Genomic DNA, 15,363 nt, shown 5'->3' with positions numbered 1-15,363 from the left:
CCCTCCCTCTCACATATTACCATAGTTTCTCCCTTCTCCTTATGCTGGCCGAGGCGGATGTGATGGTCCACAGGAGTAAGTGTTACGTTACATGGGTAGAGCGAGTGTGACACGTGTGTGACTCGCCCCTGTGTGTGTGTGTGTGTGTGTGTGTGTGTGTGTGTGTGTGTGTGTGTGTGTGTGTGTGTGTGTGTGTGTGTGTGTGTGTGTGTGTGTGTGTACTCACCTAGTTGTGTTTGCGGGGGTTGAGCTCTGGCTCTTTGGTCCCGCCTCTCAACCGTCATTCAACAGGTGTACAGATTCCTGAGCCTATTGGGCTCTGTCATATCTACACTTGAAACTGTGTATGGAGTCAGCCTCCACCACATCACTTCCTAATGCATTCCATTTGTCAACCACTCTGACACTAAAAAAGTTCTTTCTAATATCTCTGTGGCTCATTTGGGCACTCAGTTTCCACCTGTGTCCCCTTGTTCGTGTGTATGGCTCTGTCTTAAGCTCACTTTATTATGTATCTCTATATCCCCAGCTGTATTGTGTACTTGTGTATAGTGTTGGTTGCTGTGTTTGTATAACTTATTTCATTACACACAGAAATCACAGTAACGCGAGGAGGCCTGGTCGACGACCGGGCCGCGGGGACGCTAAGCCCCGGAAGCTCCTCAAGGTAACGTGATGTATCACTACGAAAAAAGCCCCAGAGCGTCTGGGAACACCCACCGCATAAGTTCGAATCCTGGCTAACAGCCTGGCACCTTGAATATGATGAGACAGTATTCATTGTCTCTGTTACGTGTCAGGAGTCATCACCTGCGGTGATGGACGCTGCCGTCACCACCGAGGACGGGGTGGTGACGGCAGCGAGCACTGAGTGAGGCTGTCAAGTTTGTTATAGTGACGATCGGGACACTGTCCGTCGGTGTTTATACACACACACGCACACACACACACACGCACACACACACACACACGCACACACACACACACACACACACACCAGTTGATTGGCAGGTGAAATATAAGGCGGGACCAAAGAGCCGAAACTCAACCCCCGCAAGAACAACTAGATGAGTACACACAGCGGTGACTCAGGTACAGTATCTAGCTGGTGCCTGTGTCCCGCCTCCTGGTCCATAGTGTCCTCAGACGTGCCACAGTCTCCTCAGACGTGCCACAGTCTTCCCCGGACGTGCCAGTCTCCTCAGACGTGCCACAGTCTTCCCAGACGTGCCAGTCTCCTCAGACGTGCCACAGTCTTCCCTGACGTGCCAGTCTCCTCAGACGTGCCACAGTCTTCTCAGACGTGCCAGTCTCCTCAGACGTGCCACAGTCTTCCCAGACGTGCCAGTCTCCTCAGACGTGCCACAGTCTTCTCAGACGTGCCAGTCTCCTCAGACGTGCCACAGTCTTCCCAGACGTGCCAGTCTCCTCAGACGTGCCACAGTCTTCCCAGACGTGCCAGTCTCCTCAGACGTGCCACAGCGTCTCCTCAGACGTGCCACAGCGTCACTTCAGACGTGCCACAGCGTCTCCTCAGACGTGCCACAGTCTTCTCAGACGTGCCACAGTCTCCTCAGACGTGCCACAGTCTTCTCAGACGTGCCACAGTCTCCTCAGACGTGCCAGTCTCCTCAGACGTGCCAGTCTCCTCAGACGTGCCAGTCTCCTCAGACGTGCCAGTCTCCTCAGACGTGCCACAGTCTTCTCAGACGTGCCACAGTCTCCTCAGACGTGCCAGTCTCCTCAGACGTGCCAGTCTCCTCAGACGTGCCAGTCTCCTCAGACGTGCCAGTCTCCTCAGACGTGCCAGTCTCCTCAGACGTGCCACAGCATTTCCTCAGACGTGCCACAGCGTCACTTCAGACGTGCCACAGCGTCTCCTCAGACGTGCCACAGTCTTCTCAGACGTGCCACAGTCTCCTCAGACGTGCCAGTCTCCTCAGACGTGCCAGTCTCCTCAGACGTGCCAGTCTCCTCAGACGTGCCAGTCTCCTCAGACGTGCCACAGTCTTCTCAGACGTGCCACAGTCTCCTCAGACGTGCCAGTCTCCTCAGACGTGCCAGTCTCCTCAGACGTGCCAGTCTCCTCAGACGTGCCAGTCTCCTCAGACGTGCCAGTCTCCTCAGACGTGCCACAGCATTTCCTCAGACGTGCCACAGCGTCACTTCAGACGTGCCACAGCGTCTCCTCAGACGTGCCACAGTCTTCTCAGACGTGCCACAGTCTCCTCAGACGTGCCACAGTCTCCTCAGACGTGCCACAGTCTCCTCAGACGTGCCACAGTCTCCTCAGACGTGCCACAGCGTCTCCTCAGACGTGCCACAGTCTCCTCAGACGTGCCACAGTCTCCTCAGACGTGCCAGTCTCCTCAGACGTGCCAGTCTCCTCAGACGTGCCACAGCGTCTCCTCAGACGTGCCACAGTCTTCTCAGACGTGCCACAGTCTTCTCAGACGTGCCACAGTCTCCTCAGACGTGCCACAGTCTTCTCAGACGTGCCACAGTCTCCTCAGACGTGCCACAGTCTCCTCAGACGTGTCACAGTCTCCTCAGACGTGCCACAGCGTCTCCTCAGACGTGCCACAGCGTCACTTCAGACGTGCCACAGCGTCTCCTCAGACGTGCCACAGTCTTCTCAGACGTGCCACAGTCTCCTCAGACGTGCCACAGTCTTCTCAGACGTGCCACAGTCTCCTCAGACGTGCCAGTCTCCTCAGACGTGCCAGTCTCCTCAGACGTGCCAGTCTCCTCAGACGTGCCAGTCTCCTCAGACGTGCCACAGTCTTCTCAGACGTGCCACAGTCTCCTCAGACGTGCCAGTCTCCTCAGACGTGCCAGTCTCCTCAGACGTGCCAGTCTCCTCAGACGTGCCAGTCTCCTCAGACGTGCCAGTCTCCTCAGACGTGCCACAGCATTTCCTCAGACGTGCCACAGCGTCACTTCAGACGTGCCACAGCGTCTCCTCAGACGTGCCACAGTCTTCTCAGACGTGCCACAGTCTCCTCAGACGTGCCAGTCTCCTCAGACGTGCCAGTCTCCTCAGACGTGCCAGTCTCCTCAGACGTGCCAGTCTCCTCAGACGTGCCACAGTCTTCTCAGACGTGCCACAGTCTCCTCAGACGTGCCAGTCTCCTCAGACGTGCCAGTCTCCTCAGACGTGCCAGTCTCCTCAGACGTGCCAGTCTCCTCAGACGTGCCAGTCTCCTCAGACGTGCCACAGCATTTCCTCAGACGTGCCACAGCGTCACTTCAGACGTGCCACAGCGTCTCCTCAGACGTGCCACAGTCTTCTCAGACGTGCCACAGTCTCCTCAGACGTGCCACAGTCTCCTCAGACGTGCCACAGTCTCCTCAGACGTGCCACAGTCTCCTCAGACGTGCCACAGCGTCTCCTCAGACGTGCCACAGTCTCCTCAGACGTGCCACAGTCTCCTCAGACGTGCCAGTCTCCTCAGACGTGCCAGTCTCCTCAGACGTGCCACAGCGTCTCCTCAGACGTGCCACAGTCTTCTCAGACGTGCCACAGTCTTCTCAGACGTGCCACAGTCTCCTCAGACGTGCCACAGTCTTCTCAGACGTGCCACAGTCTCCTCAGACGTGCCACAGTCTCCTCAGACGTGTCACAGTCTCCTCAGACGTGCCACAGCGTGTCCTCAGACGTGCCACAGCGTGTCCTCAGACGTGCCACAGCGTCTCCTCAGACGTGCCACAGTCTCCTCAGACGTGCCACAGTCTCCTCAGACGTGCCACAGCGTCTCCTCAGACGTGCCACTGCGTCTCCTCAGACGTGCCACAGCGTGTCAGGGATAAACAGCTCACTTCACCATCTTAACGAGAAGTCGTGTCCTGCTGTGTCACTGTCATATGACAATTACTCTCACTCTCTCCACTGCCACATGTACCGAGAGAGTGAGAGAGAGAGTGAGAGAGAGAGAGAGAGAGAGCGAGAGAGAGAGAGCGAGAGAGAGAGAGAGAGAGAGAGAGAGAGAGAGAGAGAGAGAGAGAGAGAGAGAGAGAGAGAGAGAGAGAGAGAGAGAGAGAGAGAGAGAAAGAAAGAGAGAGAGAGAGAGCGAGAGAGAGAGAGAGAGAGAGAGAGAGAGAGAGAGAGAGAGAGAGAGAGAGAGAGAGAGAGAGAGAGAGAGAGAGAGAGAGAGAGAGAGAGCGAGAGAGAGCGAGAGAGAGAGAGCGAGAGAGAGAGAGAGAGAGAGAGAGAGAGAGAGAGAGAGAGCGAGAGAGAGATAGAGAGAGAGAGAGAAGCATAGGAGAGAAGTGGAGAAATAGGTATGCACTGGAAGACTTAAGACGTGAGAAGGAAGGAAGGAAGGAAGGAAGGAAGGAAGGAAGGAAGGAAGGAAGGAAGGAAGGAAGGAAGGAAGGAAGGGAAGGGGGGGTGGGAAAGGGGGGGGGGGGTAGCGGAGACAACATGGCCGGAAGATCATCTGGAGGAGCGGGCGAAGGTCATGTCAAGGCTGGAAAGGTCACCTGAATTTTACCTTTGTGACACAACTGACGGTAAAACGTGGCAGGCTATCATGCCACCAGGGTGTGGTGGTGGTGGTGGTGGTGGTGGTGGTGGGAGACGGGGCTGTGGTGATGGGGGGTGGTGACGGTGATGGTGACGGTGGTGGTGGTGATGGTGACGATGGTGATGGGGGGTTGTGGGGATGGTGATGGTGGTTGTGGTGGTGGTGATAGTGATAATGATGGTGAAGACTTGGCTCAGCCGCACGACACCTCGGGAAGACTTGGGTGGGACCAACAGCCGCCACAACACACCACCCAGACACCCGCCAGGTGGCAGCCGTGACAGCAGCCAGGTGGCAGCCATGACAGCAGCCAGGTGGCAGCCGTGACAGCAGCCAGGTGGCAGCCGTGACAGCAGCCAGGTGGCAGCCGTGACAGCAGCCAGGTGGCAGCCGTGACAGCAGCCAGGTGGCAGCCGTGACAGCAGCCAGGTGGCAGCCGTGACACCCGCCAGGTGGCAGCCGTGACAGCAGCCAGGTGGCAGCCGTGACAGCAGCCAGGTGGCAGCCGTGACAGCAGCCAGGTGGCAGCCGTGACACCCGCCAGGTGGCAGCCATGACAGCAGCCAGGTGGCAGCCGTGACAGCAGCCAGGTGGCAGCCGTGACAGCAGCCAGGTGGCAGCCGTGACAGCAGCCAGGTGGCAGCCGTGACACCCGCCAGGTGGCAGCCGTGACAGCAGCCAGGTGGCAGCCGTGACACCCGCCAGGTGGCAGCCGTGACACCCGCCAGGTGGCAGCCATGACAGCAGCCAGGTGGCAGCCGTGACAGCAGCCAGGTGGCAGCCGTGACAGCAGCCAGGTGGCAGCCGTGACAGCAGCCAGGTGGCAGCCGTGACACCCGCCAGGTGGCAGCCGTGACAGCAGCCAGGTGGCAGCCGTGACAGCAGCCAGGTGGCAGCCGTGACACCCGCCAGGTGGCAGCCATGACAGCAGCCAGGTGGCAGCCGTGACACCCGCCAGGTGGCAGCCATGACAGCAGCCAGGTGGCAGCCGTGACACCCGCCAGGTGGCAGCCATGACAGCAGCCAGGTGGCAGCCGTGACACCCGCCAGGTGGCAGCCATGACAGCAGCCAGGTGGCAGCCGTGACACCCGCCAGGTGGCAGCCATGACAGCAGCCAGGTGGCAGCCGTGACACCCGCCAGGTGGCAGCCGTGACAGCAGCCAGGTGGCAGCCATGACAGCAGCCAGGTGGCAGCCGTGACAGCAGCCAGGTGGCAGCCATGACAGCAGCCAGGTGGCAGCCGTGACAGCAGCCAGGTGGCAGCCGTGACACCCGCCAGGTGGCAGCCGTGACAGCAGCCAGGTGGCAGCCATGACAGCAGCCAGGTGGCAGCCGTGACAGCAGCCAGGTGGCAGCCGTGACAGCAGCCAGGTGGCAGCCATGACAGCAGCCAGGTGGCAGCCGTGACAGCAGCCAGGTGGCAGCCATGACAGCAGCCAGGTGGCAGCCATGACAGCAGCCAGGTGGCAGCCGTGACAGCAGCCAGGTGGCAGCCATGACAGCAGCCAGGTGGCAGCCATGACAGCAGCCAGGTGGCAGCCATGACAGCAGCCAGGTGGCAGCCATGACAGCAGGAAGATCACCAACAACGACACATAGAGAGAGAGAGGACGGGAGTTGAAGGCTCAGCGAGCGACAGCACTCTGAGACGGGACGCACCAGTCAGCCAGTCACCGGAGGCGAGTGTCAGTAGAATCCCTGGTGCCAACCTGGTGCCAACCTGGTGCCAACCTGGCCAACATCAGGATAACTATCAGGAACCTTGACAAAAACGACTTCAAAACGCTATTGGCAGCATATATTGGCCTGTGGCTAGAGTACGTGTCACCGGCATGGAGCCCCTCGCCTCAAAACAAAAAATGAAAAGTACATTTAATTTTTCAAAAGACTGTTTTAAGAATTGAGGAGATAAATTGAAAACAAGACGAGGAGGAGAAAGTACATGGATCTAGACATACAAAGTACTCAGTGGTATGTAGTTGAGAACTTTCAAATCCAGGGATCCCATCACAATGGTTGTACTATTCTTCTTCTTGATGGCAGGTGCAGTTTGCATGGTGGGTTTATCCACCCGATGACTGCACCAGTACCAATGTTGCGAGACGCGTTAATGTTGAGAATGTTGAGGGTTCAAGTGTTTCTTGTGTTGTGGTGTAGATAGAAGAGCGGCGACTAAGTCGGTGTGTGTGTGTGAGAGGGAGACTTGCCGCACCGTAGGGCGGAGGTGTTGTGTTTATGGCGTCAGCTGATTCTTGGTGCTGCGATCAGGCATTTGTTTTCTGTGGTCGGCTGCTGGTGGCGCGGGTCACACGTGGCCCAATTTGTTGGTCGACTGGAGACATTTAGCCAGTGCTTTGACTACTTGATATTTATCCTGTAACGAGAGGTCACCTCCTTCTTATATATGCTCGATGGTAAAGGGTATTTTAAGTGAGATAAATACTTGTCTGAAGTTTATTCTGGCACTGTGATGTCGGAAACAGTGAAGGAGATAGTGTTCGACTGTTTCAGGCACGTGACAGTGGATGCAGAGTTCGTTGATGTCTGTTCTGTACTTAGAGCTGTGTGCTGCTAGTGTGGTGTGTCCCAGCCTTAATCTGGTCATCATTAAGTCAATTTCTCTGCTTTTATATCTGATATGTTTCCAAGTTTCCCATATCTTTTTAATGGACCCATAATACAGAGCATGACGTTTTCCATTTCATTACAAAATCTTGGATGATGGTATCTTTGAAGGCTCCTTTACGTGCAACATGGGGAACTGGATGACGGGTAATGTGAGGCGTGTTGTGCATCGCTTTGGCTAGTTGGTCTACTAGTTCATTATGGAGAATACCACAATGCGCTGGGACCCATTAGATACAGGTATCATAGCCGTTCAATCGATGTTCATGAAGAAGTTCAAGACATGGGTAAACAAACTCTTTGCACGTTGTTGAAGAGTACGTAATGGCTTGAATCGTACTCTTGGAGTCACTGCAGATTGTACATGTCCCGATTGGTAATGTTGCGATTATTTGGAGAGCTTGATATAAGGCATATAATTCAGCTGTGAAAATAGATAGTTGGTTTGGTAACCGTCATCCCTGCTTGAGATGGTATTGGCATCCAGCTCTCCCATACCTCCCCTTGCGTCAACCCCTTAAACTGCATCAGACCTCACCAGGACCTTGCGTCAACCCTTTAACCTGCCTTAGACCTCACCAGGCCCTTGCGTCAACCCTTTAACCTGTCTTAGACCTCACCAGGACCTTGCGTCAACCCTTTAACCTGTCTTAGACCTCACCAGGCCCTTGCGTCAACCCTTTAACCTGTCTTAGACCTCACCAGGACCTTGCGTCAACCCTTTAACCTGTCTTAGACCTCACCAGGCCCTTGCGTCAACCCTTTAACCTTCCCCCAGACCTCACCAGGCCCTTGCGTCAACCCCTCAACCTGTCTCAGACCTCACCAGGCCCTTGCGTCAACCCCTCAACCTGTCTCAGACCTTACCAGGCCCTTGCGTCAACCCTTTAACCTGTCTCAGACCTCACCAGGCCCTTGCGTCAACTCCTTCAAAATAACCACACAGAAATAAGATTGGGGGGGGGCGGTTACTTTGCTAAATTTGAGTTAATTACAATTAACTGTTATGACTAGAGCTTCTCACCTTGGCTGATAATTGCATGTAATAGGGTGGGCAGCCAGGGGTCAGGGAGGGCTGTCAGGGGTCAGGGGAGGGCAGCCAGGGGTCAGGGGAGGGCAGCCAGGGGGTCAGGGAGGGCTGCCAGGGGTCAGGGGAGGGCAGCCAGGGGTCAGGGAGGGCAGCCAGAGGGGCAGGGGGGCAGCCAGGGGTCAGGGAGGGCAGCCAGGGGCCACGGAGGGCAGCCAGGGGTCAGGAAGGGCTGCCAGGGGTCAGGGGAGGGCAGCCAGGGGTCAGGGGAGGGCAGCCAGGGGGTCAGGGAGGGCTGCCAGGGGTCAGGGGAAGGCAGCCAGGGGTCAGGGAGGGCAGCCAGGGGGTCAGGGGGGCAGCCAGGGGTCAGGGAGGGCAGCCAGGGGCCAGGGAGGGCAGCCAGGGGCCAGGAAGGGCAGCCAGGGGTCAGAGAGGGCAGCCAGGGGTCAGGGAGGGCAGAGAGGGGGTCAGAGAGGGTAGCCAGGGGTCAGGGAGGTTAGCCAGGGGTCAGAGAGGGCAGCCAAAGGTCAGGGAGGGCAACCAGGGGTCAGGGAGGGCAGCCAGGGGTCAGAGAGGGCAGCCAGGGGTCAGGGAGGGCAGCCAGGGGTCAGGGAGGGCAGCCAGGGGCCAGGGAGGGCAGCCAGGGGGCCAGGGAGGGCAGCCAGGGGGTCAGAGAGGGCAGCCAGGGGCCAGGGATGGCAGCCAGGGGCCAGGGAGGGCAGCCAGGGGGCCAGGAAGGGCAGCCAGGGGGTCAGAGAGGGCAGCCAGGGGTCAGGGAGGGCAGCCAGGGGGTCAGAGAGGGCAGCCAGGGGGTCAGGGAGGGCAGCCAGGGGTCAGGGAGGGCAGCCATGGGCCAGGGAGGGCAGCCAGGGGCCAGGGAGGGCAGCCAGGGGGCCAGGAAGGGCAGCCAGGGGGTCAGAGAGGGCAGCCAGGGGTCAGGGAGGGCAGCCAGGGGTCAGGGAGGGCAGCCAGGGGTCAGGGAAGGCAGCCAGGGGTCAGGGAGGGCAGCCAGGGGTCAGGGAGGGCAGCCAGGGGTCAGGTAGGGCAGCCAGGGGTCAGGGAGGGCAGCCAGGGGTCAGGGAGGGCAGCCAGGGGTCAGGGAAGGCAGCCAGGGGTCAGGGAGGGCAGCCAGGGGTCAGAGAAGGCAGCCAGGGGTCAGGGAGGGCAGCCAGGGGTCAGGGAGGGCAGCCAGGGGTCAGGGAGGGCAGCCAGGGGTCAGGGAGGGCAGCCAGGGGTCAGGGAAGGCAGCCAGGGGTCAGGGAAGGCAGTCAGGGGTCAGGAGGAACACTGGCTCGTCCTAGACACCGACAGTGGGGTAGGTCGCGGATATTTTACTAAGGAACGTAAAGTGAATATAAAGTGGTGCAACACAGAGAGTGATAAAGGGAAACTGGGCCGAGTAGAATGGGAATGGCGTTGTTAAAGAGAGGGAGGGAGGGAGGGATAGAGAGAGGGAGGGAGGGAGAGGGAGAGATGGAAAGAGGGAGGAGAGACACGGAGAGAGACAGAAAAACCTAGACAGACAGGCTGACAGTGAGACAGAGACTAACTAGAAAATAGTAATCATTGCTTTTAGCTCCCTTCCCCCCCCTGCCTGTCCCGTGAGGAGGCTTGGGGTTGTTATTAGTGTACTCACCTAGTTGTGCTAAAGGGTTGAGCTCTGGCTCTTTGGTCCCGCTTCTCAACTGTCAATCAACTGGTGTACAGGTTCCTGAGCCTATTGGGCTCTGTCATATCTACATTTGAAACTGTGTATGGAGTCAGCCTCCACCACATCACTGCCTAATGCATTCCATCTGTTAACTACTCTGACACTGAAAAAGTTCTTTCTAACGTCTCTGTGGCTCATGTGGGTACTCAGTTTCCACCTGTGTTCCCTTGTTCGCGTCCCACCCGTGTTAAACAGTTTATCTTTATCTGCCCTGTCAATTCCTCTAGGAATTTTGTAGGTAGTGATCATGTCTTCCCTTATTCTTCTGTCTTCCAGTGTCGTGAGGTGCATTTCCCGCAACCTTTCCTCGTAACTCATGCTTCTTAGTTCTGGGACTAGCCGAGTGACATACCTCTGAACTTTTTCTAGCTTCGCCTTGTGCTTGACAAGGTACGGGCTCCATGCTGGGGCCGCATACTCCAGGATTGGTCTTACATATGTTGTATACAAGGTTCTGAATGATTCCTTACACAGGTTCCTGAAAGCTGTTCTGATGTTAGCCAGCCTCGCATACGCCGCAGATGTTATTTTTTTATGTGGGCTTCAGGAGACAGGTTTGGTGTGATATCAACTCCTAGATCTTTCTCTCTGTCCGTTTCATGAAGGACTTCATCCCCCATTCGGTATCCCGTGTCTGGCCTCCTGTGTCCACTGCCTAGTTTCATTACCTTACATTTACTCGGGTTGAACCTTAACAGCCATTTGTTGGACCATTCATTCAATCTGTCTAGGTCATCTTGTGGCCTCATACTATCTTCCTCCGTCTTAATTCTCCTCATAATTTTTGCATCATCAGCAAACAATGAGAGGAATGATTCTATACCATCTGGAAGATCATTTACATATATAAGAAACAGTATGGATCCAATGACTGAACCCTGCGGGACTCCACTGGTAACGTCGCGCCAATCTGAGATCTCACCACTCACACTGACTCGCTGCCTTCTGTTACTTAGGTACTCCCTTATCCAATGGAGTACCTTCCCTTTCACTCTTGCCTGCATCTCCAGCTTTCGCACTAGTCTCTGGTATGGAACTGTGTCAAAGGCTTTCTGGCAATCCAAAAATATGCAGTCTGCCCACCCCTCTCTTTCTTGCCTGATTCTTGTTGCCTGATCGTAGAATTTAATTAATCCTGTGAGGCATGACTTGCCATCCCTGAACCCATGTTGGTGTTGTGACTCAAAGTTCCTTCGCTCCAGATGTTCCACTAGCTTTTTTCGCAAAATTTTCTCCATTATCTTGCATAGTATGCAAGTTAGGGACACTGGCCTGTAGTTCAGTGCCTTCTGTCTATCCCCCTTCTTGTATATCGGGACTACGTTCGCCGTCTTCCAAATTTTTGGCAGTTCACCTGTTACCAGTGATTTCTTATACACCGTGAAGAGTGGTAGGCACAGAGCTTCTGCTCCTTCCTTTAGTATCCATGGCGATATTCCATCCGGGCCTATAGCCTTTGTCACATCCAACTCTAGCAAAAGCTTCCTTACATCCCCACTGATAATCTCAAATTTCTCTAGTGGTGCCTGCTTAACTATTCCTTCCCTTATCTCTGGAACTTCTTGCTCGATTGTGAAGACTTCCTGGAATTTCCTATTGAATTCCTCGCACACTTCTTTGTCGTTTGTAGTGAGTCTGTCTGCCCCCTATCCTCAGTTTCATTACCTGTTCCTTCACTCTTGTCTTTCTCCCGATGTTGCTGTGCAATAATTTGCTTACATAATAAGTAGACACTTGCGAAGAAGGGAGCCAGGCACCTCGAGTGAAAGGTTAAGCATCAAGATATGGAAGCCACATAAAGTTGAAGCCATATATCCAGAGCTAGAAGTCACGTACACACAGCTAGAGGTCATATACACACAGCTAGAGGTCATATACACACAGCTAGAGGTCATATACACACAGCTAGAGGTCATATACACACAGCTAGAGGTCATATACACACAGCTAGAGGTCATATACACACAGCTAGAGGTCATATACACACAGCTAGAGGTCATATACACACAGCTAGAGGTCATATACACACAGCTAGAGGTCATATACACACAGCTAGAGGTCATATACACACAGCTAGAGGTCATATACACACAGCTAGAGGTCATATACACACAGCTAGAGGTCATATACACACAGCTAGAGGTCATATACACACAGCTAGAGGTCATATACACACAGCTAGAGGTCATATACACACAGCTAGAGGTCATATACACACAGCTAGAGGTCATATACACACAGCTAGAGGTCACATACACACAGCTAGAGGTCATATACACACAGCTAGAGGTCATATACACACAGCTAGAGGTCATATACACACAGCTAGAGGTCATATACACACAGCTAGAGGTCATATACACACAGCTAGAGGTCATATACACACAGCTAGAGGTCATATACACACAGCTAGAGGTCATATACACACAGCTAGAGGTCACATAAACACAGCTAGAGGTCACATACACACAGCTAGAGGTCATATACACACAGCTAGAGGTCATATACACACAGCTAGAGGTCATATACACACAGCTAGAGGTCATATACACACAGCTAGAGGTCACATACATACAGCTAGAGGTGACATACACAGCTAGAGGTCACATACACACAGCTAGAGGTCACATACACACAGCTAGAGGTCACATACACACAGCTAGAGGTCACATACACACAGCTGAAGGTCACATACACACAGCTAGAGGTCACATACACACAGCTAGAGGTCACATACACACAGCTAGAGGTCACATAAACACAGCTAGAGGTCACATACACACAGCTAGAGGTCACATAAACACAGCTAGAGGTCACATAAACACAGCTAGAGGTCATATACACACAGCAAGAGGTCATATACACACAGCTAGAGGTCACATACACACAGCTAGAGGTCACATACACACAGCTGAAGGTCACATAAACACAGCTAGAGGTCACATACACACAGCTGAAGGTCACATAAACACAGCTAGAGGTCACATACACACAGCTAGAGGTCATATACACACACCTAGAGGTCACATAAACACACCTAGAGGTCACATACACACAGCTAGAGGTCACATACACACACCTAGAGGTCACATACACACAGCTAGAGGTCACATAAACACACCTAGAGGTCACATAAACACAGCTAGAGGTCACATACACACAGCTAGAGGTCACATACACACAGATAGAGGTCACATAAACACAGCTAGAGGTCACATACACACAGCTAGAGGTCACATAAACACAGCTAGAGGTCACATACACACAGCTAGAGGTCACATACACACAGCTAGAGGTCACATAAACACAGCTAGAGGTCACATACACACACCTAGAGGTCACATACACACAGCTAGAGGTCACATACACACAGCTAGAGGTCACATACACACAGCTAGAGGTCACATACACAGAGCTAGAGGTCACATAAACACAGCTAGAGGTCACATACACACAGCTAGAGGTCACATACACACAGCTAGAGGTCACATACACACAGCTAGAGGTCACATACACACAGCTAGAGGTCACATACACACACCTAGAGGTCACATACACACAGCTAGAGGTCACATACACACAGCTAGAGGTCACATACACACAGCTAGAGGTCACATACACACAGCTAGAGGTCACATACACACAGCTAGAGGTCACATACACACAGCTAGAGGTCACATACACACAGCTAGAGGTCACATACACACAGCTAGAGGTCACATACACACAGCTAGAGGTCACATACACACAGCTAGAGGTCACATAAACACAGCTAGAGGTCACATACACACAGCTAGAGGTCACATAAACACAGCTAGAGGTCACATACACACAGCTAGAGGTCACATACACACAGCTAGAGGTCACATACACACACCTAGAGGTCACATAAACACAGCTAGAGGTCACATACACACAGCTAGAGGTCACATACACACAGCTAGAGGTCACATACACACAGCTAGAGGTCACATACACACAGCTAGAGGTCACATAAACACAGCTAGAGGTCACATACACACAGCTAGAGGTCACATACACACAGCTAGAGGTCATATTCACACAGCTAGAGGTCACATACACACAGCTAGAGGTCACATACACACAGCTAGAGGTCACATACACACAGCTAGAGGTCACATACACACAGCTAGAGGTCATATACACACAGCTAGAGGTCACATACACACAGCTAGAGGTCACATACACACAGCTAGAGGTCACATACACACAGCTAGAGGTCACATACACACAGCTAGAGGTCACATACACACAGCTAGAGGTCACATACACACAGCTAGAGGTCACATACATAAACAAATATCACAACAAGAGAAAATATTAAAATACTCATAACCAAATTATTTACCAAAATAATTTTGCCAGATATTTTAGGATGTGTTCAGTACATAAATGTATCAGTTGAATACAATTTTAAGCTGAAAGTGTAAGACATTGTCTGAACTTCTGTACTCAGTTGATAAGGACACATTCCTCATCTTTTGGTGACACAGAAGATGAGGAATGTGTCTGTGTGGGAAGTCAACAGTTAAGTGTTGAATAAAGATGAATATAATCATTGACTTCAACAGCACAGGTGTGTGTGTGTGTGTTACACTAAGTGGCCATTGAGCGCTCTCAATACCTAAGGTGAGCCATTGACCACTTATTGATATCTTTCGCCCTCAAAGTCCCTCAAAGTCCCTCAAAGAACCTCTTTTGTCATTATGGGTTGTTTGGGCTGGTCCGTATTAAGTGAAGTCACCCGCGTTTGTCCCCTACTGTGGAAGAGCAGTGGTTTCGCGTTATCTTTGCGTCGTTCTATCTTTCCGCGTGAGTGTTCGCGTTTTTTCTGACTGTCCTTTGTAGTCAGGGGGAGCCGGTCGGCCGAGCGGACAGCACGCTGGACTTGTGATCCTGTGGTCCTGGGTTCGATCCCAGGCGCCGGCGAGAAACAATGGGCAGTTTCTTTCACCCTATGCCCCTGTTACCTAGCAGTAAAATAGGTACCTGGGTGTTAGTCAGCTGTCACGGGCTGCTTCCTGGGGTTGGAGGCCTGGTCGAGGACCGGGCCGCGGGGACACTAAAGCCCCGAAATCATCTCAAGATAACCTCAAGATAACGTGAGAGTTGGAAGTGACCCGTGGACTCGCGCCGAGGCCCATGGCACACAACAGGGCCTGACGTCCTGTCTCTTGTGTCTGACAGCGTTTCCAACGGAATTGATTTCACATCTGATTATTTCTGCTGCCTTGTTTAACGCAGGAGTTAGTTAGCAGCGGTTGGCTTGTTTGGTCATCTCGTGATCGTTGATTTGGTAGTTGAGAGCGATGTTGATGTTGTTCGGGTCGACGGTGTGGCTGGCGATGTGCGTGTGAAGGTGGAGGCTGAGGGCGGTGAGCCTCTGACATCATCAAGCCGTATAAGAGCTCTATCTCCACTCTTAGTGTTTTGGGTTAGTCCTGGTGAGGGT

The 15,363-nt window shown here is 53.6% G+C and overlaps 2 protein-coding genes across 2 annotated transcripts; one reads left to right on the top strand and one right to left on the bottom strand.

Moving 5' to 3' along the window:
- Positions 1-818: 818 nt before the first annotated feature.
- On the top strand, positions 819-3,810 carry LOC138367546 (serine-rich adhesin for platelets-like). Its single transcript, XM_069329239.1, has 2 exons — positions 819-871; positions 1,167-3,810. Exons 1-2 carry the CDS (start codon positions 819-821, stop codon positions 3,808-3,810), a joined length of 2,697 nt encoding a protein of 898 aa, XP_069185340.1.
- A 909-nt stretch (positions 3,811-4,719) lies between these two features.
- Positions 4,720-6,093, bottom strand: LOC138367545 (uncharacterized). The gene has a single exon (XM_069329238.1). It carries the CDS (start codon positions 6,091-6,093, stop codon positions 4,720-4,722), a length of 1,374 nt encoding a protein of 457 aa, XP_069185339.1.
- Positions 6,094-15,363: the final 9,270 nt, after the last annotated feature.

The sequence above is a fragment of the Procambarus clarkii genome, chromosome 22, assembly GCF_040958095.1.
Source record: "Procambarus clarkii isolate CNS0578487 chromosome 22, FALCON_Pclarkii_2.0, whole genome shotgun sequence".
Taxonomy (NCBI): domain Eukaryota; kingdom Metazoa; phylum Arthropoda; class Malacostraca; order Decapoda; family Cambaridae; genus Procambarus; species Procambarus clarkii.
Note: the sequence above shows the minus strand (reverse complement) of the source record. Positions and strands in the feature narration are given on the sequence as shown.